This window comes from Mus caroli, unplaced genomic scaffold, assembly GCF_978045245.1.
Source record: "Mus caroli unplaced genomic scaffold, Mus_caroli_1 scaffold_16, whole genome shotgun sequence".
Lineage (NCBI taxonomy): Eukaryota > Metazoa > Chordata > Mammalia > Rodentia > Muridae > Mus > Mus caroli.
In genome coordinates, this window is record NW_028227271.1 from 20,584,774 (window position 1) to 20,610,061 (window position 25,288).

Sequence of the window (25,288 nt, forward strand, 5' to 3'; positions counted from 1 at the left end):
GTGGGTCTGTTCAGGGTGCTGGATGTTGGTCAGGGAGGGATCTCAGCACCCTGGGGTAGGTGGAGGACGGGGTCTGCTGAAGGGTTCTGGGAAGCTGGAGGGATGGGTCATGACTTCCCAGTTTGGAGTTTTCTATCCCTGGTATGGTATCATCAACACAGCCCCAGGCACTGGCTTGGACCATCTAGAGGGTCCTGAAGTCAAACTCTCCTGTTGGGGAGGGGGGTGGCTATAGCTCAGAATTTATAAAGCCTCATTTTGTCTATCAGCCTGAAAAGCCTTAGGTGACAGAAGAGTATAAAGTAGTAAAGGAGGGTGGATGGCAGGGGGTGGATGGGAGGAAGTGGACCTGGTGCTGACAGTTTCCCAGGTTCAAAGATCAGGACCCAAGTAGTTCAGGCACTAGAGTGCTTGCCTTGCCTGGGTTCCTTCCATCCCCAGCACCGCATAAGCCAGGCATGGTGGTGCATACCTGCACTTGGATAGATACAGGAGGAGAATTCAAAGACGCCCTCAGCTGTATAAAGAGTTTGATGACAGCCTGTGCTACATGAGACCCTGTCTCAAAATCAATCAATCAATCAATCAATCAATAGCGGAACTCAGGGACCTCCACAGGCCTGAGCATAACCATGAGCCCCATATCTGAAGAAAGCAGCAGACCAGAGATACCATTTCAAGGCCTGCTTGCCTGCCTGGAGGAGACCTGTCCCAGGACTCAACATAGACCAGCCTCTTTTTATTGGGGGGTTTTATGGGGACAAGGTTTCACTGTGTCCTAGAACTTGCTATGTAGACCAGGCTGGCCAGGAAATCACAGAGACCCATCTGCCTCTGCCTCCAGAGTGCTAGGATTAAAGGCGTGCTCCACACACCCATCCCTAGTCCATCCTCTTAACGTGGGCATCCAGCCCTTGAGTGAGAATGGAATTAAGAAAGGAAACAGGAGCTTAAGGCATTCAAAGGCTTCCAGAGCATCGGGTACCACATACCCTGCGAACAGCTTTGTGGGAAGGCGGTGGGCTGCAGGCTGTGCTCACTGGCCATGGGGATACCCAGGCTGGGTTTTATTTGTTCTGGGTATGCTGAGGACTGAGGGGACTTCAGAAACTACTTCCAACTCAGCAGAACCGGGTTTCATTAGTCTTGCGCTGGGATACAGAAACAGGCCAGAGGAGGCCGCTTCTGACTCCTGAAGGATGTGCTCCCACTAGGCCGCCTGGGCTTCAGCTTCTGAGCTGACCGACGCCGCTATAAAGGTCACAGCTTTTCTTTATTCCTCCATCCTGGGCCGAAGCCAGCTGGACCACCATCCCCAGTCACTGCAACTCTCTTGGCTTCACCTTCCCCAAAGAGTTGCCAAGGCCCTGAGGACCCATGAGCACCTGCTGCTCTCGCTGTCCCCAGGGACTCACTCTTCAGCCTCCCATGCTAACTACCCCTCTCCCCCAAATGAAGGCACTTTCATCTCCAGGGTTTTGTGAACTTTTCCTTCAGAGATATAAACAAGCGCCTGCCTGCTCGCCCTAGATATCGATAGACAGGAATATGAGCGCACCCAAGTCCAATGCGGGGAGCCAATCACTGGGCGTATTAACAGAGCATGGGTGACCTCAAAGCAGCCGCACCACCAGCAGGTCTTGTGGCAGCATGGATGCTGGCTTCTCTACAACCACAGACAGGAGCCCCTTCCGCAACTCCATCCCTTAACCTTCCACATTCGATGTGTTCTATCACCGCCTCAGACCACATGCGGCTGGGGCAGAATCTCAAACATCTGCTCCGATGAAGAAGATAATTGCTCTTGTATTCAAGGATAACATTCGACATCTGCCTGTGGTCAGGATAGGGGCCAGTCTTCCCCATTACTCCCAGATCTTTCCCAGGGAACGCCAAAGACATGCATGTTGGCTGTCACCAAGGCAGCCTGGGCCCTAGCCTGACCCCAGTGATGGATCCTTCCAACTTCAGAGAAAACACATGCTACCTGGCCACTTTCAGAGCAGATGGAGCCGACGCCGGCTCTCCCAGTCCTTGTGCTAAGTGAGGACAGGAGCAGGCACAGGTTGCAGACAAGAACGGAAGACTTGCTCCGTGCCAACACAAGGAAGAGGGCTGCTGGTGAGCTCGCTGGACCAGTTTACTGCTATAATTCATCTGAGACAAGTGCCACACAAGAAGACTCACTCGCAAGACTCCTCTGCATAACCGGCTTGGCTGTTAGAAGGATGTGGGAACCTAATTCTAAGGAGTTGGGACAGGCCCTATGGCCTCCCTGGAAGGTGGGACTCAGGAGGTCTGACTTTGGTTCCTTCTTAGTGTGATGTGTGGTTAAAGATGCCTTGGAATACAAAAAAAAAAAGAAAAGAAAAGAAAGAAAGAAAGAAAGAAAGAAAGAAAGAAAGAAAGAAAGAAAGAAAGAAAGAAAGAAAATCGAGGTGGTTGTACATATCTTTAATCCCAGCACTCAGGAAGCAGGGAGGGACAGGTGAATCCCAGTGAGTTTGAGGCCAGCCTGGTCTGGTCTACAGAGCAAGTTCCAGAATAGCTAAGGCTACACAGAGAAACCCTGTCTTGGGAAAAAAAAAAAAAAGATGGCTTGGAAGAGCAAATCCCCAGATATATCTAGACTCACAGTAGTGTGTGCCTGCCGTCCCAGTGTCTCTGTAGTGAGATGAGAGGAGGAGACAGGAGAGTGCCTAGAAGCTCCCGGGTCAGCTAACATGAGATACACAGTGGTAAACAAGAAGAGACCCTTCCTCCAACAAGGCCGAAGACAAGGATCAGCATAAAGGGCTGGGGAGGGCTGGGGAGACCTGCGTGAGCCCTAGGCTCACTTGTGTTTCAAGGACCTTGGACTCTAGAGTTGTTCAGGAGCCCAGGCTGGGCCCAGCAACTTCTAGACTGGTGTGGAGAGGCTGCAGGGCTCCGTACCCCAATCTCTTATCCCTCCAGAGTCTAGGCTCCTTTTCAGAGATGAGGGACATTCCTTTATCCATCTTTGTCTTCCCAGAGTCCAGCGTGCCGAGCCAGAGAGGCACTGTCTGTGGTACTCTTGATGCCTTGTTCCAAGATCCCCCTGTGCCCTCCCTGGAGAGAATTCTCAGTTAAAAAACAAGACAAAACAAAACAAAACAAAACACAAAAACATAACGACCAGCCTGAGGTTGTCCCATCCTCTGGGAACCCTAAGCTTCTGTCCCCATGAGGGAATGCTGGTCTGGGGAAACTTGGGGCCTGTGACCACCATCCCTAAGTGGAGAAAGGACAGACTTCATGGAGGAGATCCTGTGGGCCATCTGACTTCCCTGGAAGTTGGGTCAAGAGGAGGACACCACCGAGAGGTTCTGGTGTTGAAGACTGTTTGAGATGCTAGAGAGATACCCGCCCTATCCAGTAAATTCTCACCCTTTCCTTACTTGCTATGGAGACAACATTTGTCCAAGGTCCAGGGGCTCTTGGGACAAGTGATCCCAGAGGGTCATGATAACTCTTTCCTAAGGAGAAGCATATGAGGAACCTGTCTGCAGAGGGAAGCCATTCCCATGACGTCACCTCCAGGGACCTCTCTCCCTTCCCAGCCATCTGAATGGATCTACTTAATAATAGGCATGACTAACTCAAACTCTCAGCTCTGGAATTTGATGCTTCTCTAATCAGGCCTGGCCTCAGACTGACTTCATAAGTAGATAACGCATGTAGACAGAGTATAGACATCCAGCCAAGGTCTCTATGACAATATGTTGTCCTGACAGTCACCTTGGCCACCTCGAATAATGAAGCAGAGTCTCCCAGAGCCCCGGGGAGAGATCTGACTTAGATCCTTGTCCTCTTCTGGTGGTCTCCCTCCCCCTAGACAGTGGCAGTCTTTGTTTAAATAAACTTGAACTTACCATTTTCCTACCTCAGACTAGCTCCTTGCGCAGTCCCTTTTCCATGGATGCAGGCAGCCAGGAGCATCTGAGCTGAAGGACCCTAAGTCCTCCAGCCACAGGCATCACCGACCACATGATGTAGGTCGTTCTCAGCATACACCCCAGGCGACACTAATTTGCTTAAGTTCTGTCTATCTGGGCATCGCGGAGTTCCAGGGTCAGGGTCAGGGCAGTGAGGAAACAGAGCTTGAGATACCTCACAACTAGGAGCAGGGGGACCGGGGGTATCCGTAGAGACATCTCTCTACCTGTGCCAAGACACAGGCAGTGGAGAGAGAGGATAGATAGGAAGAACTAAGAAAATGAATATTACTTCGAACCTCATCTGTAATCTCCCCTACAATTGACTCTCTATGTCCTAATGTTGTTAACAGGCATCTACCTCAATGGGACCAATGGGGTTAAAGTGTCTTGCATGTGTATCTAGCCTTTCCCTTTTTCCCATGTGAGGCTCAGAGTCTACTGTTGGGCCCTCCCCATTCACCTCTATAGACCAGCTTTCCTACCTGACACCCTGAAGGGGTTCAGGGACAGAGATGCATCTCTGCTACCCTCTGTCTTCAAAATGCCGTTCTCTAGCCACCTCAAACTTTTACTTCAACACACACACACACACACACACACAAAGCAGACCAGTGCCTGTAAACTAACAATGTCTGTTGTTGTTCTGTTTATACACACGTGTATACACTTTGGGACTAACTAGTAACCTGTAACTATGGAAACGGAGGCTGTCAGCACAGCTGCGAGGACACGGACACGGGCCCCATGTGTGGCTGCCACCAGAAGTACGCCTTACATGCAGATGGTCGGACGTGCATCGGTAAGTAGGCACTGTAACCTGGTACCACTCTGTGCCATACTGCCCCTGCAGGTACCTTGTGTGGTTCCCCCAGTTCTGAAGGAAACAGAAGGGAGACAAGAAGAGGAAGCCGCCACAAGGCCAATGGGAATGGCAGGCATCCCAAAGGCAGCTTCTATGAGGATTTATCTTGGGTCCCTTGGTCCCATGGGACCAAGTACCCTAGGGACATCTAGGTTGGGTCTCCCAATTGTCTGCTTCAGCTTGGGGGTATCTTCTGTCCCTAACGCCCTGGAATTTTCTTACATAGAGAACCCTTAACAGCCGCACTGAGTCTGCGTGAGCACTTGTAGGTCCGGGCGCTGTTGGCAGCCATGTGGAAACGGAGTTTCCTGGCACATGGCTACCTGTGAGGGTGGAGGTGTGCACCCTGCGTGGGGCGTGCGTGCTTGGGACTGCTTCTCATTCTGAGCTGGCCGGCTCTCCCTCGGACTTCCTCACCCTCCAGAAGTCCCCTCTCCTCAGCATTGCTCCTGTCCTATCACCTGCTTGCTCCCTGGAGTCCCGAGTGAGACTCGGCTACTTCTTTCTTCCAGGCCCATGTTCCAAGGGGCAGCTTGAACACTTGTGGTTATTTTGTGCAATGATTACTAATACATTTTTTTCCTCCTGTTCAAAAATAATAGCAAGATTTAAAAATAATAATAATAAGAGAAAAGAATTCAGGCTTTGGAGCCAAAATGTCTTCTTGTTAAGACCCAACATGAGTCGGTGGGAATCATGTTTGATTCTTCTTTGATAAGGCCCCATTTCTTATGATCAACTTGCGGGGTGTTTCTTGAGGGGCTTTTGAGTGACAGAGAGGTGTTGGGTGAACCCATGTATGTATCTGTGTCCCCAAGCTGCTATCTTATCCCTTCCCCTGTCGCTGCTCCTTGGTGTCTTGGAAAGCTGGGTGTGAGGCTGGGAAGGGACCCCAGGCTATCCCCTCTGTGGTTGGGGGCTGTCCTGCTGCCTGTGGTGGCTCTCCTCTCCTCTGTGTGGTCTCTTCACTCAGACAGCCATCCTTGATTTCGTTTTACCTCATCCCCTGCTGCTTCTCTCGTGATGGTCCCTGATTGCCTGTCTTGTCTGACAACTGACATTCATTAATCATTTCTCAGAGCCAAAAGCCAAAACCAAACCAACCAACCAACCAAAATAATAATAATTAAAAGCCAAAGCAGGTCTCAGACCAGTGTCTCTATTGCAGCCTGATCCCATCTAGAACCTCCTGTCCTCTGACCTCTCTCCCGTGGCTGTCCTGCCCAGAGCTCCCTTGAGCTGCTCCGGTCTCCCCTCTGTCTCGTCTGTCCCATTTCCCCGTGTCCAGTCGAGCCTGCCCTGCAGCCGCTGGACCAGCACAGACAGCTGCTGGGAAGATGAACTCCAGCCTGGGTCTAACCCTTCTTGCCCGTGTCTACCTCACTCACCCCTGTCTCTTCTTATTTTAATTTTTTTTTTAATGTCTGCTGCATGTGACAGTCCCTGCTTGGATCTCTTTCCCAAGCCACACATTTCCTGTCCATCCCCTCTTGTTAGAAACCATCCCCCACCCACCCACCCAGCTCCAGCCACTGTGGCTTCAACTCTTGGCCAGGATGAGAAACCTCCTGTCCCGCTTTGCTCCCTGTCACCAGGCCCAGCAAAGCGTCTTGGCACAGCTTGGTGCCCAGTGGCTGGAGGCTCCCTGGCCGTCCCGAGCCGTTTCCCTCCCGCACGCTCCTAAAATGACGGCTCCTTCTCTGCAGTCCCTTGTCAAGCACTTGAATGCTTAGCTCTGGTCCTCTAGACAAGCAGGCAACCAGTGCTGCCCAGATCCCTGGATTTTCTGTCTGTCCAATGGAATCCAGCGTTCCGTGTGTATGTATGTATGTGTACGTTTCTCTGTGAGTCTCGTTCTTAATTTTGCATGAGTGGCAGCATCCTTGTAACAGGGCATCTGCTGTCGCAGGTATATCCATCACCAGATCTCGCAAACCTGTCCCTTTGTCCCGTGCTTCATGTCCTACATGCTTGAGCCCACGGGGACCTGTAACTGCGTCTCTCTGTGAGCCTATGGCATGCTGTCTGCTTCTGTGTCCTCCACACGGGCTTCCTGCTCTGACCTCAGCCGCCCTCCCTGCCTGTCTGCACATGGGCCCCGTGTGCCGGCTGTGTCCAGGTCTGTGTTGTGGCCACCTTCTTCGTCTGCATGCCGCCCCTCCCACCCTTGCTGCTACTCTGTTTTACCCTGAGCACACCTGCCTGGAAGTTCCTGGGATGAGCCCTTGGCGAGGGCACCGCGCTGGCCCGGCATGCTGTGTTGGCTTTGTGTGCGCCACGCCAAGAGGCTGACTGTCTTGGGCCGCGGGAAGTGGGCTCTCATTAACCACTGGCTCCGTGTTTGTCCCTTACTTGTGTTCTAGAGAAGGATGAGGCTGCAATTGAGCGCTCTCAGTTCAATGCCACGTCAGTAGCTGATGTGGACAAGCGGGTGAAACGGCGGCTCCTCATGGGTAACACTTTTCTTCCACCTCCTTTGTTCTCCCTGCCCTTTTTGGGTGTGTGGGTAAGTGTGAATGAATGCTGGCCTGGGGGGGTCCCGGCATGTGGTCACGTGTGACACGCCAGCTTCGGGGAGTGTGAGAGCCTGGGCGCTGATGCGGGACTGTACAGATGCTGGTGGGGAGGTGTGCTGCTTTGTGAAACTGTACATGTGCTAGCATGTGGGTGAGCATAAGGATGAGGACGTGTGTCTGTGTGTGAGGTGTGGGGTCTCCATGTGTTGTCTGTGAAGGCGGGGAGGCCCCACAGCAGACGGGAACTTGTTGTTTTCCTTTTTCAAACAGTTTGCCCTCCGTCAAACACGTTGATTTCTTTGTTTGCATATTGTAGCAAAGAACCCAGCACCCATTGTCTAGTGGCCTGAGTGCCTAACCCTCCTCTGCTCCTGTAGAAACCAACACGAATGTTAGGCTCCGAGGGTCAGCAAGCCACACGGAGACTCAGTGGCCACTGGGACCCTTGTGGGAGGAATTCTGTGCTCTCTGGGGACCTGCTGGCCAGGCTGCTGCTAGACCAGCCGAGGAGAAAGGGATGGAGAAAGACCACTCTTGACACAGGGTCTCTGCATTCGATTCTTCCCCAGGCCATCAGTGGGTCCCTGCTCTAAGTGGCAGGCCTATAGGCCGTACCATCTGTCTGTACCCCCTGTGCATAGCTACAGCCTCCAGGGTTGTCACAACCCGCTCGGTGACACTGTGAGCCTCATATAAACTTTTCCAGCTGTAGGACTGGGTAGAAGAGTCCTTATTTCTCAGAGAAGGAAAGTGAGAGTCCCTGGCTTGCCCCAGGTCACTCATTACCCTACACAGCTGAGCACCCTTAGGGATCATGGCCATGTGGGTCTTGGAAGTCAGAGCACGAAGGTCTTAGAGAGGTCACCTCATTTTGTAACACTACTGTGGAGGCCCCAGCTGGAAACCATGTGACTTCTCAGAACCTCTCTCTGAAAGAGGCCCTGTGAAAAGAGTTAGGATGCTCTAAGAGTTCAGACTGTAGTTGGTACCAACCCTCAGTGAGGCAGAACAGCTCCCAGGTAATGTTAACCGACAGGATCTGGAGAATAGTAGAGGTGAGCATCCTGTTTTGCTTTGTGCTTGTCAGAGGGCATCATATTCAGAGACAGGTTATGTGTGGAAAGACAGACAGACAGACAGGGAGGAGAGATAAAATTGAGTCAAGCTGATGGTGTTGGTCTCAGAGAGGGAACACCAGCAAACTGCCTTAGGAGAGTCTAAGGCTAGATAGAGGTAGCTTGGGTCGCTGAGATCCTAAGTGGGAAGGGAGGGAGGACAGGCCAAGGGGAAAGCACCTGGCAGCAGGAGAGGAAGATGAGGGACAGGAAATCCCATGATAGGCCGGGTCCCAGGTCACCTGGCTCCTTAGGTTGTGTACTGACCCCTGTACTGACCAGCTTCCAGGGCACACGGTAAAGGTGTGATGAGGCAGGCTAGGATACCACATACTCGGGGTTCACTAGAGTGAAGACCACATGCCCTGTTGTCATAGAACCGCCTAGATGATCTTGCGGGTTTCACCCCAGAGTTGTTATAAATGGGGTTTATTTGAGGAGTGGGAAAAGCTGGAGGCAGAAGGCGCACCCCTCAGGAAGAGATAGCGAGGGGATAGCTCTGTCCCCCTACTTCCTACCTTGCCTCTCCCTCTGGCCTTCTGTGCTCTCTAGAGCAGGCTGATTCTCAGGCCGAGAGAACCTCCCTTCCCTGTGGGAGCCCAGAGTCATACATCCCTTGGGCAGCAGCTTCTCATCGTGGACTCCACAAAAGATGTGTAGGGTTAAGACCACATCTACCACCCTAATTGTCAAAGCTAGGAACTTTCCAAGAGAGAATCTGTGCCCTGACCACAGAGGTCATATCCCTTAGATACCTACAAGTCAATTATCACTCTCATGATTGGAAACCAGACACACACACACATCCAGAGGATGTGACACACAGAGGGACTAAAGCAGGTCAGTCTCCAGGCCCCTCAACTCCTTCTTGGGGCTTGCTACTCTCTGCCCAAACTGTGTTATTTTGACTACAAGGCTCCCAAGTTTAGAGACTGGAAGTGACCCAGCCTCGACTCAGGCCTGCAGCATCATTCATGGGAAGGTGCTGGTGGCTTTTCAGGCTCAGAACCCCACTCCTGGCAGCACCAGGCAGGACAAGAAAGGTCAACTGACTGTGGTGATAATCATACAGTAGAAAGAGGGTACAGTGGTTTCTCAGGACAGAGGTGGATCCACCCCTGGTGTGACAGCAGAGTGCTACCCCATAGGTTGAGAGAACATTCCAACGAAGCCAACCTTATCCTTTTGGGGGGTCTGGGGAGAACCCTCCAGAGAGCTGGGAACAGCTAGGGTCCATTCAGACCAAACCATCTAAGGAGGCCTCCCAGAACAGGGCCCTTAACACAATCCTGTCGGCAACGGCCTTCATATCTTATGGGTTCTGAGTTATAAAAGACGGTCCAGCCAAGGCTGAGGACCCTCTGCGAGGGCACAGACCACAGTAGTTCTCTCTCATTGATGCAGCCCAAGACTCTCAGTCTTCCAGTCCACAGTTGAAGCTCCGAAGCCAGACTTACACATGTGAGATATACTAAGCAGCATGAGCTATGCCTCCTCACCCAATCCTTGCAGTGGTACCCAACCTAGTATCTTCCCAAATTTTTCCTCATCCACAATGCTGCTTCCTTGCATCCCCACAGCCCCAGAGGCATCCGTCCCACATCACTCGTGCAGGCCCTAAGTGATGAAAAGGGAGGCAGACACAGCAAATACCAAATCCAAAGCCAGTCACCAATCACAGAGAGTACTTGAAGTTCAGCAGGTGCCCAGGCTCTAGCCTGTTCTCCCAAAGGCACCAAGGAGCAGAACCTACAGCCAGCCAGCAGGCTTCTGCAGGAGCTCTCAGGAGAGCAGGGTGCCTGTCCCCAGGGCAGTGACCCCAGCCTTGCACTCTGTCCAGGCTTCACTGAGAGCTGGGACTGACATGGCCGATGGATAAGGACCCAGAGAGAGGAGCTCAGAAACATCTCCCGGGCACTATCCTAGCTGACTCTGCATCTCTCATCCAACCCCTTCGGGCCCACATTTCCCTGCTTCCCCTTGGAGTCTGTCCAGGAATGGATGTTAGATACTTAACAGACATCAGAGTGAATAGGACACTGCCTAGTCTGAGGGTGGGGTAGGTCTTAGGTTTACAGGGATAGGAGTCTCTTCAAAGCCTTACCTGTCCCTCTGTACCTGAAAGGCCCTCTTCATAAATGTTTCCACCAATGGCCAAAATTTAGGTCCAGCTCAGTGTCCCTGATTCTTTTCAGCAGCAGCCACTGCACAGGTGTGCCCAGAGGTGCCTGGACCTGGAGGAGAGGTGGAGACTTTGGCCTTGGAGCCAACCTACAAGGCCCCCTGGGAGCCTCATCTGCCAGGGATGTTTCTTAGCTCTCTCAGAGACATCTTTGCAATGGGAGATGCACATCACATACCCACGAGAGCTGTCAGAAAGACGATATAAGCCCTCGTAGAAAAAGTGGCTAGCACAAGGCAGATTTTGATAGTGCCAGCTGTTGGCATAGGTGGCCAGAGTCCAAGCCCAGGAGTAAGGGGTCGCTGCGAGTTTGTTGGGTGAGCAGGCAAGGTGAAGCCAGCACTGCTCTTGCTTGGCTCTGCCCTGTCCTTCCCCAGTCCTGTCTCCTCCACCCCACACCCACCACCTGCCCCCTTCCCCACTGCCAAGGCCTCTAGTGTCTGAGGAAGCAGCTGAGGTGGGGGGTGGGTTTGAGGGTAGCTTCATTTGTGGGTGTGTCCTGCTGGGAGGAGCTTCCCAGTGCAGCCTTCTCCAGCAGAGTCTGAGGTCCCCATGAGTGAGTGTCCCGCACTTACCTCACCAGCCTCAAAGGAGCTGGAGGTTGAAGATTGTGGTAGGAAGGACAACACCCCAAGGTCTGCTGCACTGTGAGCAGTTCAGGACAGGAAAGGGGACTGGAGAACTGTGGGGTAGGGAAAACTAAAGGTGACAATGGCTAGTCCTTAGGGGGCCCACACTGCCACATTGTCTAGAGCCACATAAGTCTAGCTTTGGACGCTCACTGGCTACTCCCGACTAGTTGTCCCCTCCCTGCTGGCAACTCCATACCTGCTCCTCGTTTTCCCAGCCCCACACCCCACTTATCTGTACAGCTACTGTCTCTCTGGGTATAGCTTCTTCCCATTCTGGGCTCCCTGCCTCAGTGGGTCACATCTTCACCACTACCCAGGGCCATACCTAGGATGGTTCTGTCTGGCAAGGGTGCCTTCAGCTTTCGTGTCCCCATTTGCACATCCACTCAGCGTCAGTACAGCTCTGTGTCACCTGCATGCCCCTTCCATGCTCACAGGACCCAACTGTGCATAGAACTCCAGAGACGGGGCCCAGTTGAAAAGGATCAGGTGACCCAGCTACACCCACCTTCTAGACTGACCCCACGTGTGCTTTCCCTCCCTTGGTTCAGTTAGTGTATGTCTGGGGCTGATGGGAGTTAATGATGATTTGGCTGTCATATTGTAGAATGGATAGAGGTGAGCAGTCCGGCCAGGGTTAACAACGAAAAGAGGAACGGGACCTCTGGCTGACCCCAGATAAAGAAACTGAGGCTTGAAAGACAGAAGCCACACAAGGCCATAGAAGCAGCACTTCTGGACCTAGGGACCAAGCCTGGCTAGGGGACTTTCTGCTGTCTGGCAGCTGGCTGAGGGATAGCAGAGATGTGGAGTGAGCCTCATAGTCAGAAGGCAACCTGCCTTGGGCCCCCTTCTCCCATGTCTCACGTTCCATCCGTCATAGGCACCTTTGATACTCTGATACTTCTGGACCTCAGCCATCTCAGAGTATACCCTCTTCCTGCCTGGGCCCATGGCTTCTTCTCACTACCCTGTCACACTTCCTCTCCCTAGACACCCAGCCTCCTCCCTGTCTCTCCCCTCGCTAGTGCTTAGCTGCGGGCATAGCCATCTTCCCTGGTACAATCTCTTCCCTCAGCTCCTTGCCCTATGTACCTCCCAAACCTTTTGAAATGTGACCTCAGAACCCTCTATCACTAATTACATTGCCCATGCCCAACTCCTGAGGTTTCTGCTAACCAAGTCCCAGCCTTGCCAGCACCCAAGTGGCTGTGTATATCTACACGCCACGAATGGAAGGTGCCAGAAAACAGCATGACCCTCCTCCACACCAATATAAACCAGTCTTCACCAGTATAGAAACAGACAGACCCATGACGCTCTTTCCTCCCAGCCCTCCTTCCTGGGAAGGACATGGCCTGTTCCCCTCCCTCCTCCTCCTCCTCCTCCTCCTCCTCCTCTGTGTATCTCTAGCCAAGTCCCCCTGAAATGAGCATGTGGGCCAGGATAAAAAAGTCTCTCTCAAGCAAGGCTCCAAGACTGACATGGGCAAAGTGATGGGAGTGGAGAGGAGAAGGGGGAAGGGCTTCGGGTTCCTCTAAGATGGAGCTTGTTGATAAGGATGTGTAGCCGGTCCACAACATAGACCCTGTGATTGGACAGAAGTCCAACCTCACAGCAGAGTCCCTCCTTCCACTTCATTCTGGCCCAGCTTCGGCAGTCAGGTCTGACCTCCATCTTGGCTTCCCTGACTCCAGCCAGGGTTACCTCCCATTCTTGGGCTTCATTTGCCCTTTTGCTTGGGACAGGGTTGAAGCTGTATTCCCTAGAGGAGCCTGCTGGAGCCCTGTGTGCAGTGTCTGGCCGTGGGTAGCCCGGAGCAGGTGTTCACTTACAGGCCTCTCCTCAGTGTCCCCGCTTAGCCGGGCCTGTGGAATGGCAGCAGGGAATCAGTCCTGAGGCAGGTCAATGGTGAGGAGAGAGTCGCGGGGCATTGCCTAACCTTGGTCAGCTGTGACTGCTGAGCTGGGTGATTAAGCATGGGATTACCAAATATCAGCCAGGAACTCATAATCTAGACCCTTCTGAGGAAGCAATCTCTACCCCTAGGGTCTCCCAGGCTGGAAGAAAGAGCATGCTGCCTTGCGTAGAGGCTCCCCTCAGACCACCCCCCTCCACTCACTGTCTACTCTAGCCCAGGGGTCATTTTTTTGCAGGGGCAGCCACAGAAACCTGAACTGGGGCTTTTCCTTTGTTGAGCAGCCTCTTAGCTAACCACAAGTCCCGAGTGGCACACACCATCCCTCCAGCCGGACACCATGGCCCTGTCTGCTTGTGCATGGGGCAGGCGAGGACATGCTCACTGGGTATTAGCTGCTGTTTACGGGGACTCTGCACAGAAGGGTTTGCACACTGCAGACCACTGTGTCCCACACAGCCCAGAGGACAGACCCACTTAGGCAAAGGGCACAGACCCAGATATCCACCAACTGTATGACCTGGAAGAGGACAGACCCAGATGTTCACCAGCTGCGTGACCTGGCTATGTTCTTCCCTGAGCCATGCACAGAAAAGACATAAAACTCCCACCCACCTCCCCTCCTGGGAGTGAACTTCCCCTCCTGTGAGCATCCTTCGTCTTCCCAGAACTCTGGACCTCACAGCTAGGGAAAGGGCAGGAAGGCCAGGACAGGCTTGTGTCTTGAAGCCTCTTGACTTAAGGAAAAGCCTCTGTTGTCACTTAGTATAGACAAGAAGCCTGTCCTCCTGCAGGCTTCAATCTCTCTCTTGGGTTTTTCTGACCTCCAGCTCCTTCCAGGCTTCCTTCTGCAAACCTGTGGATCCCCAAGTTGGATTCTGCTTTCCCAACCACCATGTAAACATCCCAACCTCTTTAGGTTCGTGCAGCTCTTCTCTGGTGCTCCCAGCATCCCTAGAGTTGAGATCCCTCGGTGTTCCAGAAGATGGCTCCTCTAATAGTAGTTTGTCTCCCTAAGGTCTGTAGGATGGGCCCTGCATAGCCAGGCCACTATCAACAAAGGCCTCCTTGGGCCTCACCGCCACCAGGCTATGCTAAGAAGATAGAGTCCAGAGAGCATGAAGGCTGCCTCTGTGGTCTGCTGGACCCTCTGAGCATCGTGGGCACAGGGCAGCCCTGAGTAGTATCGCATTATATGTGTGCAGTCTTCTCTCCTGCTTTCCCTCGGCGACCTCATCCTAGACCTCCAAACCTCTCTATTTCATTACACTTCCCCCTGCTCTGCTCCCACAAGTGCATTCCACCACTCCCTGCTGAGTGACAGGACAGAGCATGAGAGACCTTGCTCGTTATGCCCAACACAGTGACAGATACAAACCTGCCACATGATGCTAATGTCAGAGATGGACTTGAGATGCCCCCAGTGGGGACGGAGAAGAGACTCCATATAACAGCTATGCCAGGGAGAACAGCTTTTATCTCGGAGGGAAGGGAGCTGGGGAGGGGTCAGTAGTCCTCTGAGGGGAGAGGGTCAGAGGTCAATCAGTAGGTAGATGGAGAAAGCCAGTGGCTGGCTCCTTCACAGCTGCTACAGCCAGTACTAAGGCTGAAAGGCAGATGGACCCACCCTGACTGAGGCCTAAACAGATGCAACCAGGGCTTGGGGCAGCTCCCCATCAGGGTCAGGTCTTCAAGGGATTGGGCCGATGCTGGGTGCTGGGCCCACAGGAAGAATATCCCCTTCCCCACCCCACCCCACCTCCACCTCCACCTCCACCTCCACCTCCACCTCCACCTCCACCTCCACCTCCACCTCCACCTCCACCTCCACCTCCACCCCAGTCAGAGCCTCTTGGGAGAAGACTACACTGTTGACAAGCCCTCAGTGAGGCCAGGTACACACAAGTGGGGACCAGTATTCTAGAGAGAGGAGTCAGGTCTTTGGCTAAAACCCTCCAGCTTGGAGGTGCAAAGTCTGGCATACTGGCCAATGGGTTGTCCCCAACTCTGTGTCAATCAGTCACAGAACTCTGCCCTGCTGGGCGTGAACCCTGGGGTCACTCTCCTTACCCCGGCTTCAGCCCTGCTCCTCCTGGCCAGGACCGACACAGGCTTGGACTCATTCCCCATGCCCTGTGTTCCTCCTCCTCGGGGGGGCCTCCCAAGCCCTTGCTTGCCTATCCCATCATTAGCAGGAGCCACTCCCACCATGCTGGGCCTATGCGCATCACTGGGCAAAAGGGATACCCAGGTATGGTTCTTCCTGAAGCCATATGGTGGATGAGGGGACAACCAACCAAATAATGTCATCTTGATGGCTGGGCTTCAGAAAGTATAGGACTGTGGGCTTTCAAGCCCTAGCGACTTCACTAGCTTTAGCTAAAGAGGCCACCCAGCAGAAGTTAGTGAAAAAAGCAAGGTGTTAGCCCTGTACCATGTCCCCTGGGAAGCAGCTGGCTCCTAGGTAGGTCAGTTCCTCTCTGTGACTCCTCCCTTGTTCCAAAACACTGTCTTCTTGGTCTCTGGAGCGCCCCCTATATTGTAGTCTCCCTGAGACCAGAGCTGGGTCCCAAGCACATCTGCCCAGCTCGGAGCTACTCAGAAAGGATGGTTATTCAGTGATTCATCAATAGACAGTGGATAGCAGACTCCACATGCAGAGAGTCTGAAACGGGACACCAGGAATGAAGCGGTCACAATGACAGGCCAGCCTATAAAGCACTCACACCTCTGTCCTTGTGTCTGGGCCCTTCAAAAGCCACACGGTGAACACTATCATTGCCGTGAGCGGATGGAGATGCAGACCTGTGTGTAGAGAGGTTTCCCACACTTACACAGTCCATGGGCACATGGAGCCTATCCTGGCGCCACTGCTCAAGGCTGACCCTCACTTGGGTAAGACTTGCTGATCAATGGTGGTGCCAGCCTACAGAACCTGCACAAGGGACTGCTTCCAGACAGCGGGCCTTTGGTTCTTACATCCCTCTGTGAGAGCCATGCCACCATGGGTACAGACTGCCACCTGTCTGGAGATCTATCACCAAAGCCCCAGTTCTGGACTAGACCAGTGACCTCCATAGCCTGATGTGTCATGGCTGGGCAAGCATGTTAGCCAGCTCCCTTGATGGCTGCATGACCTGGACACACAGGCTACTTCTCTGTGGCCATAAAGTCACCAGGGCTGGCCAGAGACAGGTCCACAATTGGCTTGGTGCTCTGCAGTCTCTATCTGGAAATTCTGAATCATTTTCGAACACGGGCCTCTCATTATTTCTCACTGAGCCACACGCTATTCCCATGTGAGCAAACTCCTTTTCTGAGCTTTAGTACTGTTAACAAAAGTGTCCATTTTTTTTTGGACTACTTCAAGCTATTTTGAGGGTAGTGGAGAAGAGGGTCCCTTCTCAGATGAGTAGGGCTGTTTATTCCTCTGGAAGATGCTTCTCCTGCAGGAGGGGTGGGACAGCCATTAGGTAGAGCCCAGTAGCTCTCACCTGGAGCCAGGGCACGGAGAGATATGGCACTCTCCCATGATCATAAAGGAGCTTGCCTCTGACCCTTGAGAGAGGCCCTTTTCCCCTTATGCTCCAGTGCCATAGTTCTGGTGGTCAGACCCAGGCCAACTTGTATACCAGCTCAGGGACTGAGATGGAAACCAGAGAAGGCCAGGGTAAGAAACCAGAACCCTTGGAATATTCTGCTCCAACTCTCATCTCCCACCCACTGTAAAGTCAGGAATGTGTTCCAAACTTCTCTGAGATGGTGGTAGGCAAACATCAGATGTAGGCGGACTTCTAGTCTTGGGAGACAGAGCGGTAAGGCTGTAGGTGAGGTCCTCTAAGACGGGAGCTGAGCAGTACTGCAGGCTGCCAATGCCTTCAGCAGTTACTCGGAAGTTTCTAACTGGAAACTTCTAGAGAGAAGATGCTCAGTCCCACCCTGCCAGCCTGTGCCCCTCAGGGGACCTCGGTGGGCTCTGTATGTGCTGCCTTCTGTGGCACCCCTCACCCGGAACAATATGGCTGAGGTGGGGAGGGCAGAAGTGATTTCCTGTGCTACAAGAGGATGGAGGTGCCTATGGAGGTCAGGCCAGGCATCAAACTGCTCAGGGAACATTCTCCCAAAAGCCATTTAGCTACTTAGAGTAAGGCAGTGGTCTAAAGGAAGGACTGTTTGGCTGTGGCGTCACAGGACAGTGACAGCAGAACCACAGTAAAAATAGAGACTGTCGTTGGGCGCTATGAAGAAGCCGTTTGATCAGGTAAGGTATGGGAGAGACTCTTCCCCAATGGGATGGATAGAAGAGCATTCCTGGGGTAAGGAGCTTCCTTGCTAGGGAGGATGCGGGGACTTGGGGATTTTGTCTAACCATGTGTGTAACTACACAGGCCACACCCAGGCCCCTGGAGCAGGTCTACCAGAGGCAGGCTGAAGGATGTTAGCTAGGACCCTTGTGCCCAGGGAACTGTATGGTTAGTCCAGATCTCAACAACCACTGCCACCAAGTCTGCACAGGCTCCCATTGAGGAAGTGAGGTCCAGGAGCTGAGAAGGCAGAGCGGTGAGACCTGGGAGACAGAAGGAGGGTATGGCCTCTGGTGATCACTGTAATGAAGTGCCGTGGGCTCCAGGGCTAGCACCCAAGGACAGACGCAGAAGCCTTAAGGTCACTGAGGACTTAAGAGCCTAAGGCCTGTGCATCAGCCATTGGCTGGGGCAATGCAAGGAGGGATGAAAGCCTGGCATGGGAGAGATTGTCTTACAGTGGGTGTGCAAGGGTGGGTGACCACTGTGCCAGAGCCCAACTCCCTGTCTCAACCTCAGTCTACAGAATAAGCAGATGGGGCCAGCAGGTCCCTGGGGCCTCGTTGGTTAAACCCAACGCCCCATCAAAGAGAAAGGACTCTCAGACAGTCAGGTCTGGTTCCCGAGGACACAGTCCCTAATGCCTGAACCCCACCTTCACCACCAGGGAGGCTCAGGGCCCACCCAGCCCGGGCCCCAGACCCAGCCGGCATTCCCTGCCCCTCCCTCACATCCCCCTGCCACTGAGCTATAATTATCCACACCTGGAAGACAGGTAGCCTTTCTGCCCCTCTCCAGAGGGCTGTCCCACATGAAAGGCTGGCAGGCTCTCTGCTGGGGTGGGCGGCAGGATTCCCCCTCTGGTTTAACCTCAGGAAAGGAAACATTTGGTGAGAACCCTCCAGGTCAGCACCTGGGCCTTATGGCTTTTAAGTAGAGAGTGTATTTGATCTTCACCTTGGCCCCGGGGGTTAAGGAGGAGGGGGAAGCTTGTCTTCTCCTTTCCAGGTGTGGGGCTGCCTTCTATCTCACCCTACTGCCCCAGCAAATGCTTCTGGGAGGAGATGAGAAGGTACACATGGGCCACAAACCAGTTAGAACTGGCCCATGCTGGCATGGGGACCCACCCACCTGAGTGTTAGGAAGGTCAGCCTTCATGGAGCCTGGACTTCAGGGAAGTGCCTTGGAGAGGCCTCCCAGATCATAAAGGATAAGGAAATAGGCGTTGAACACCACAAAGCCCCCTCACAGACACCTCCCATCCCTAGCTGGAGGTGCTAGCCTGAAACTCAGGCAGGTCAGCCCAGAAGAGTGCCAGGGGGAAGGACATGGGCCTTTGGTGACAACCATGGCTCTTCTAGATGGTGATGGCTAGTGCGGATGCTGGCCTTGAGAAAGAAGGGGCTGTCCCTGGCGACTGCTTAGCCTCTGCAGCAAATGACGCCCACCCCTGTGACCTTGGGTTTGAGTACACATAGGCTGTGACTCTTCCTTCCCTGTCCTGGCACCCCTACTCTGGGGCAAAGTTCAAAGGCAAGATCCCATGAATCCGATGAAATGAGCAGTGAGGACTGCCGGTACTCAAGGGTTTCCCTTCATCCCTTCACATGGGCTCACACCCAAAGCCTTTGCAGAGGAAACGCATGGCATTTTCAGAAGTACGAAAGAACCTTCGAGAAAAGCAGACATGGCCAGGCACCCGGCAAAGCAAAGTGGAGGCAAGAAGGTAGCACAGGTTGTGGAGATGGACACCTGGTGCTCTCTCTCTCTCTCTCTCTCTCTCTCTCTCTCTCTCTCTCTCTCTCTCCTGCCCCACAGTAAAGGCAGAGAGAAGCAACCTCATGCAGGCATTGTTTCCCCCGAGAAGCAAGCCTGCCAGGTGCTCATGACGAAAACCAGGTGGCAAATGACCAGAGGGCTGGGAGGGTGGTGGTTGAGCCACCACGTCCTGGAGAGCTAGCTCTGCCAGCCCTCTGCAGGCCTGTAGAGGATCACTCTCACCCCCGCAGCAGCTTTGGTGACCTCCAGTGTGCCCCCAGACACTCTGGCCCCTTTGAAATTTGCTGAAAGGGGGGAAAAAGCGCTAGGCAGGGTTCAAGGAGACAAAAACCAGATGCTTTGGCAAATGGTTCAGCAAGAACAGATGTGCGGCTCCAAGCCTCCCTAGGGTGATAGATGAATGGTGTGCAGGCCATTAGAACCCAGTCCTGTGGCCAGGCTGGAGAGCCATTTCACACAGGCTGGGCTTAAGAGCTCCCCAAGCCTTCTGGCAGTCACCAGCAGGATTGGGTGTCTAAAACCAAGCAGGGCCAAGATTTAAAACAGCACTAGGTAGCCGCTAGGCTAGTCTCAGCACTGGTCCTAAAAACACAACCTCCTCACTGTGAGCAGTAACCTTTACCCCGGGTGCCTGGCCATGTCTGCTTTTCTCGAAGGTTCTTTCGTACTTCTGAAAATGCCATGCGTTTCCTCTGCAAAGGCTTTGGGTGTGAGCCCATGTGAAGGGATGAAGGGAAACCCTTGAGTACCGGCAGCCCTAAGTCACCTGCAGACATTTCCACATGAATGGTACCGGTCACTCATTTTACAGATGGGGAGCCTGAGGCTCAGGAAGTGTCCTGACAGCCAGGGTTCCACAGATAAAACTTGAGCCCAGATTCCTGGGTCTGGCGGATGGGGAAAAATGGTAGGCTGGTGCCTAGGGAAACTGAGCGTCGTCTCTCCCCTCCCCTCCCCTCCCCAGAGACATGTGCAGTGAACAACGGAGGCTGTGACCGGACGTGTAAGGACACTGCCACTGGCGTGAGGTGCAGCTGTCCGGTTGGATTCACACTGCAGCCAGATGGAAAGACATGCAAAGGTCAGCACATGGGCTGTGTGGGTGCAGCCCCACCTGGCCCCGGGCGGCCCATATGGTCCTACAGCTGGGCCCAGATAACCAGGCTGGAGGACAGGTGAGCGAAGGCAGCTGGCAACCACGGGAGTGGCTGTCAGCGATGCCAAGAAGAGGGAGAGGCCCCGGCAGGGTACTGTGGCACACCTGTGGCGTCCTGGGTTTTGGTCAGGAAGGTCCCAATTCTATAGAATAAGAACCTCCACAGAACATCCTGGGCCTGATTCAGCTCTAGGACTGGGGTTATAGTGTGTGGCCAACCCTTGACCTTTCATTGCGTGCCCTTCAGAGCTGGTGGGGACAGCCTGGCACACGACATGAATCATTGTGTGTCACAAATGTATGAGGTGTTCTCAACCAAAGGTGGAAACGGAAGGACTTTGGCATAGAAACTGGGGGATCTAGAGGTGAGGATACAAATGACTGAGGTAGAAGGTAAGATGCCCTGCAGCTATGCGAGAGAGAAGACAGGGCGAAACTTCCCACTGTCTTCCCCACAGCACACCCATGTCATAGAAAGCCAGCCGCCATATGGGACCCCAAGCTAGAAGAGGGTAGATTCGGGCCTTGCTGCACCCTCTGAGTCATAGGCTGACCCTCGACAAGAGGGCTGTGCAGTGCTTCATTCCTGTGACCAGGGTGGTCAGAAGTGAAGATATAGAGGCCAGCTGCTCATATCTGGACGCCAACTTATCTAGCCAGAAAGAGTCTGGGCCATATGTGCTCTGAGAGGGGACAGATGAGAGGAGCCACTGCCCCACCCTGTGCCAGTAGCCCAAACCGTGTTCTGATCTGCACTCCATTTTAAGGGAGATAGGTGTGAAAGGGACAGTAATAGCCTTAGGCTCCGGTCCCAGTGACTCTTGGGTTTCCCAGGACTCTGCTTCAAATGGTTGAACCCTTTAACCAGACTGGCACTGCCTAGGTTTGGCCAAACCTCCTCCAGGAAGACCAATCATTCGTCCTCATAGAATGGGGCCTTTTCATGTAACTGAGGCGCTCTGACTCCTAACGGGCTTCAGGTGCTGGGAAGAGCACCACAGAGATGGACGGCTTCAGTCAGTCTCTGAGGTAAAGATGGACCAGCATCTTGCCCAGGCATGATGAAGCTCTTATGATCTGGTGGGAGGCAGTGGCCTTCACCAGAATGAGGGTGGGCAGCATTTCAAGTGACTGCTAGCCAGGCCCTAGTCAAGGGTAGGTAGGGCAGGCACAGGCCCAGGTTGTCATTTGGGGATGGTTCCATAGCATTGCCTGGCCTCTGGGCAGCATCTTAAAGAGCAACGAGACTTCAGGTGGCATCTTTTGGGCCAGGTGACCATGACAGGAGAGAAAGCAGAGATGAGATTCCTCTGTGGGAACTACTAAAATGGAAGAGGGAGGGACTCGTGTGTAAGTGCCTGACGTGGCCACTGTGACATCTCCAAGTCCAAGAAGCCAGGGAGCAACCACAGTCCTCAGGGGTGCTGTTGTAGAGTTCCGGACAGAGGGCTAAAGATGTCCCAGCAGGGCTCAGGGACTCGGACCACACAAGCCAACAGGGGCTTCCTAGTGCACCTGAGGACCTGCCCAGGGGTTCTAGCTCACCAGTCAGGTGTACACTCTGATCTTGGCAAAGGTCCAGGGGACAATATCAAAGGGATGACTTCAAAAGTTCAGCATTTCCCCAAGAGCCTGGGATTCATCATCGGGTAAACAGGTGGCTACAGGGGGCGGTGACAGCTGGGAAAGCCCTAGGCCGACTACTTCAACAGAGCAGGTGGAGGCAGGGCAGGAAGACGGAGCATTTGCCCAAGCAAGGGGCCAAGGGACTGGGGAGTTTACTCCAGACCTAGCTCTGCTCTGGGCCAACTAGCCCTGGGCTCCCTGTTTGGTACAGTGCTGATGAGAATCTTGCTAACTGACCCTTCCCCAAAGAGGATGCTCTTGACAGGGAGCCTAGAGTGCTTCTGATATGGCAGCCCCTCCTCCCACCATCTCCCAGAACAGCCTGGGAGAGCCCCCACCCACCGCCTCCTTCTCCACCCACAGTTCCCTCTCCCCCTCCCCCATGCCCTGGGCCAAACAGGCCACCTGCCAGGACTTTCATCAAAGTGGGAAGACTATATCCTCACCTGTCTTGCAAGCCAGCCCAACCTAGCCCTTGGCACAGAAGGGAAGAGGAGGTTGTGACCCGTGTGTTCTTGTGGCTCCCCCAATCAGCGTACCCTATATACACGCAAGGCCCAAGGCCTCTGTGGCCACTACTGTCTGGGATCCTTGCCTTGGTATTGACATCTTCTTTCAACTCTTCACTTGAGGAACAATCTTAGGAAGTCCCAGGGCCCTGGAAGCCTACCTCAGGGTCTCTGTGTCCCTGAGAACAGAGTCCATGACAACTGAGTGGCCTCTCTAGAACTGGGTGGGCAGAGTCATGAAGGTCTGCAGGGAGAAGTAGACAGTTGCAGAGGGAAGAGCTTGGGGAATCCCCGCCCCTCCCGGGGTGGGGGGGTGTATGGTGGTTCTTATCCTGGGAAACCAAAGGCCTCAGCACACTTGGCAGATACACTGTAGAAGGTGGTACAGGTTGCCTGTGTGGGAGAGAGGGCACAGGGTAAAGGGAAGAGATGAGAGAAACAGAAATGAAGGCTGAGGTCCATGTGAGACCAACAACAACACCCCACCCCCACTAGATTCTGTGCTAGAGAGAAAAGCAGCTTTCTCTGAACCGAAAAAAGCCAGCTTCGAGCTTTGCTGACTGGCTCAGGAGCAGATGGGATGTTAGGGAGGCTCCTAGGACTGGAGGGTGAGGGATGGGGGGCAGGGGGTAGCACGACAAGAGTCCAACCCTAGGCAGCATCCGGGCTCAAGTGATCAGGACACGAACAGAGAGATTCACAGAGGTGGAGTGTTAGCTAGAAGCCCACTCTCTGAAAGAGAAGGCTCCCTGTCGATGGGAAACTGTAAGCTGAGGCCACCTGACAGGCTTGCTCCTGAGGGCCGCAGCAGGAGGGGCATCGAAATGGGTGTGGTCAGTGATCTGTGGGGTACAGATCACTGCCTGCTGAAAGAAGAACTCAGGCAAAGAGGGGGTGTGGGGTGGGCCCAGCCCTCACTCACTCACTCACTCACTCACTCATTGGGAAGGCTCACCCCCTCACTTCCTCCTGCACAGAGCCTCTCCTCAGCAGGCAGCCAGCAGTGACACCTGCTTCTCGATGGCACTGATATTCCCAGCCCCAGCACTTTGGAGATGTGACTTCCTATCATCCTCATGGCATCTGTCTTGTGTTATAGGGAGGGACCCTTTCTATCCTCATCCAGGAGAGGAGGGGGAAAGCACAGTTTGCCCATGTCACCTGTGGCAGCCCCACTCGTTCCAGAACGCCTCCCTAGGTGTTTGGGTAAAGGGATTGGGGGGGGTGGACATTACTGTCCCTGTTGATTCCCCTAAAACAAGGTACAGGCTTACCAATCACAGGGGAAGTCTGAGACCTTGGAGAGCCAGGGTTTAGCTATTCACTCAGATTCTTCCTATCGTGCTCAACTGGGGAGCTGAGGCTAGCCCTAGGCAGTGACCAGCAGGTGGGTCAAGATCAATAAGGCAGGGTGGCTCCCCCATTTCCCCAGGCCATCCCCTCCATGGTACCTGAGCCTATTTCCCTCTCCAACCTCTTCAGACATCAATGAGTGCTTGATGAATAACGGAGGCTGCGACCACTTCTGCCGAAACACTGTGGGCAGCTTTGAATGCGGCTGCCAAAAGGGCCACAAGCTACTGACGGACGAGCGGACATGCCAAGGTAAGCGCCCACCAGACCCCAGGAACCACTCACAGTCACTGGCCATGGTCAATGACCCTTTCTTCCAGATTCTTGCAGACTCCCGGAGAGCAAAGCACTCAAAGTGGGTAGCTCAAGATGCAGAATTCTCTAGAATTTGGTGACTGCGCTTGTTGACCTGTCTTTCATGACTTATAGCCACACAATCCAACCCCTGCCTCCTGTCCCCTTTATAGATGAGAAAAGATCTGGAAATGAATGGTGGTGCTTGCCCAGTTCCAGCTGGAACATTGCAAGATTGAGTCTAGCCTGGGCTACACAATGAGACATTATCTAAAATGCATATTTATGGGAAACTAAGGCCCACTGGTCCTCCCTTCCTAGTCACACCTTCTCAGTGCCGGCTCTGAAGGCACAATACTGCCTTCTGGTGGAAGACATGGCACATCACAGACACTTTCCAACAGTGGTTTGGATAACTCAAACCTAGTGGCCCCTAGGATGCAGGGATCCCAGGAGGAGGGTGATCAGGGAGATTCCTGGGAAAGCCACTGGTGACATGCTGGACAAATCATTTCCCAAGAGAAGCAGGAAGTTGCCCCCTTAGGAGTGGGAGTTTGGGGTACACGAGACCTCAGTGGGGCTGAACAGGGCCATTGGGGAGGAACCAGGTTCCCTGGAGATCTAACCTCAGGAGAAAACATGAAACGCATCAGGGCCTCAGTTCTAACTCTGACTCTCCTATCAGGGTCTGGCTGTTTTGTTCCCAGGAGGCCCCAGTAGTTTCAGAGTAGGCAACCCTTAAGTTATTAGACTGGCAGTCTCTGCGTTTGAACAGTGAGGCCCTCAAGTCCCAGGTCCTGGTAAGAGGAGGTCAGTTACCAAGGTCAATGTGACCTTCGACTCACTGGGGCAGGGCTCCAACCACAACCTCCCCTCAGCCAAGCCTCGTTCCCCTGGATGAGCATCCTGGCCCCTCTCCTCTGGATGCAGGCTGGTCAGGCTCCCGGCAGCTGGCCAGCCCCGAGGAGCCTGGCCAGCCCCGAGAGCTCCTCCACACTCTGGCTTTGTCTCACTGTTAGTTTACCGAACTCTGCAAAGGGCCAAGAGCATCAATTCTCAACCTGTGAGCCACAAGCCCTTTGA

The 25,288-nt window shown here is 53.6% G+C and overlaps 1 protein-coding gene across 2 annotated transcripts in view; it reads left to right on the forward strand.

Annotated features, from left to right (window-relative positions):
- Positions 1 to 25,288, forward strand: part of Scube1 (signal peptide, CUB domain and EGF like domain containing 1) — a 119,559-nt gene that overhangs the window by 66,372 nt on the left and 27,899 nt on the right. Inside the window, exons 6-9 of one of the 2 annotated variants that reach the window (XM_021183319.2) lie at positions 4,642 to 4,758; positions 7,185 to 7,274; positions 20,232 to 20,348; positions 24,041 to 24,163. In XM_021183319.2, coding sequence (XP_021038978.1) covers positions 4,642 to 4,758; positions 7,185 to 7,274; positions 20,232 to 20,348; positions 24,041 to 24,163 — 447 coding nt within the window. The remainder of the gene's footprint in view (positions 1 to 4,641; positions 4,759 to 7,184; positions 7,275 to 20,231; positions 20,349 to 24,040; positions 24,164 to 25,288) is intronic. The other variant, XM_021183320.3, reaches the window with a different exon arrangement.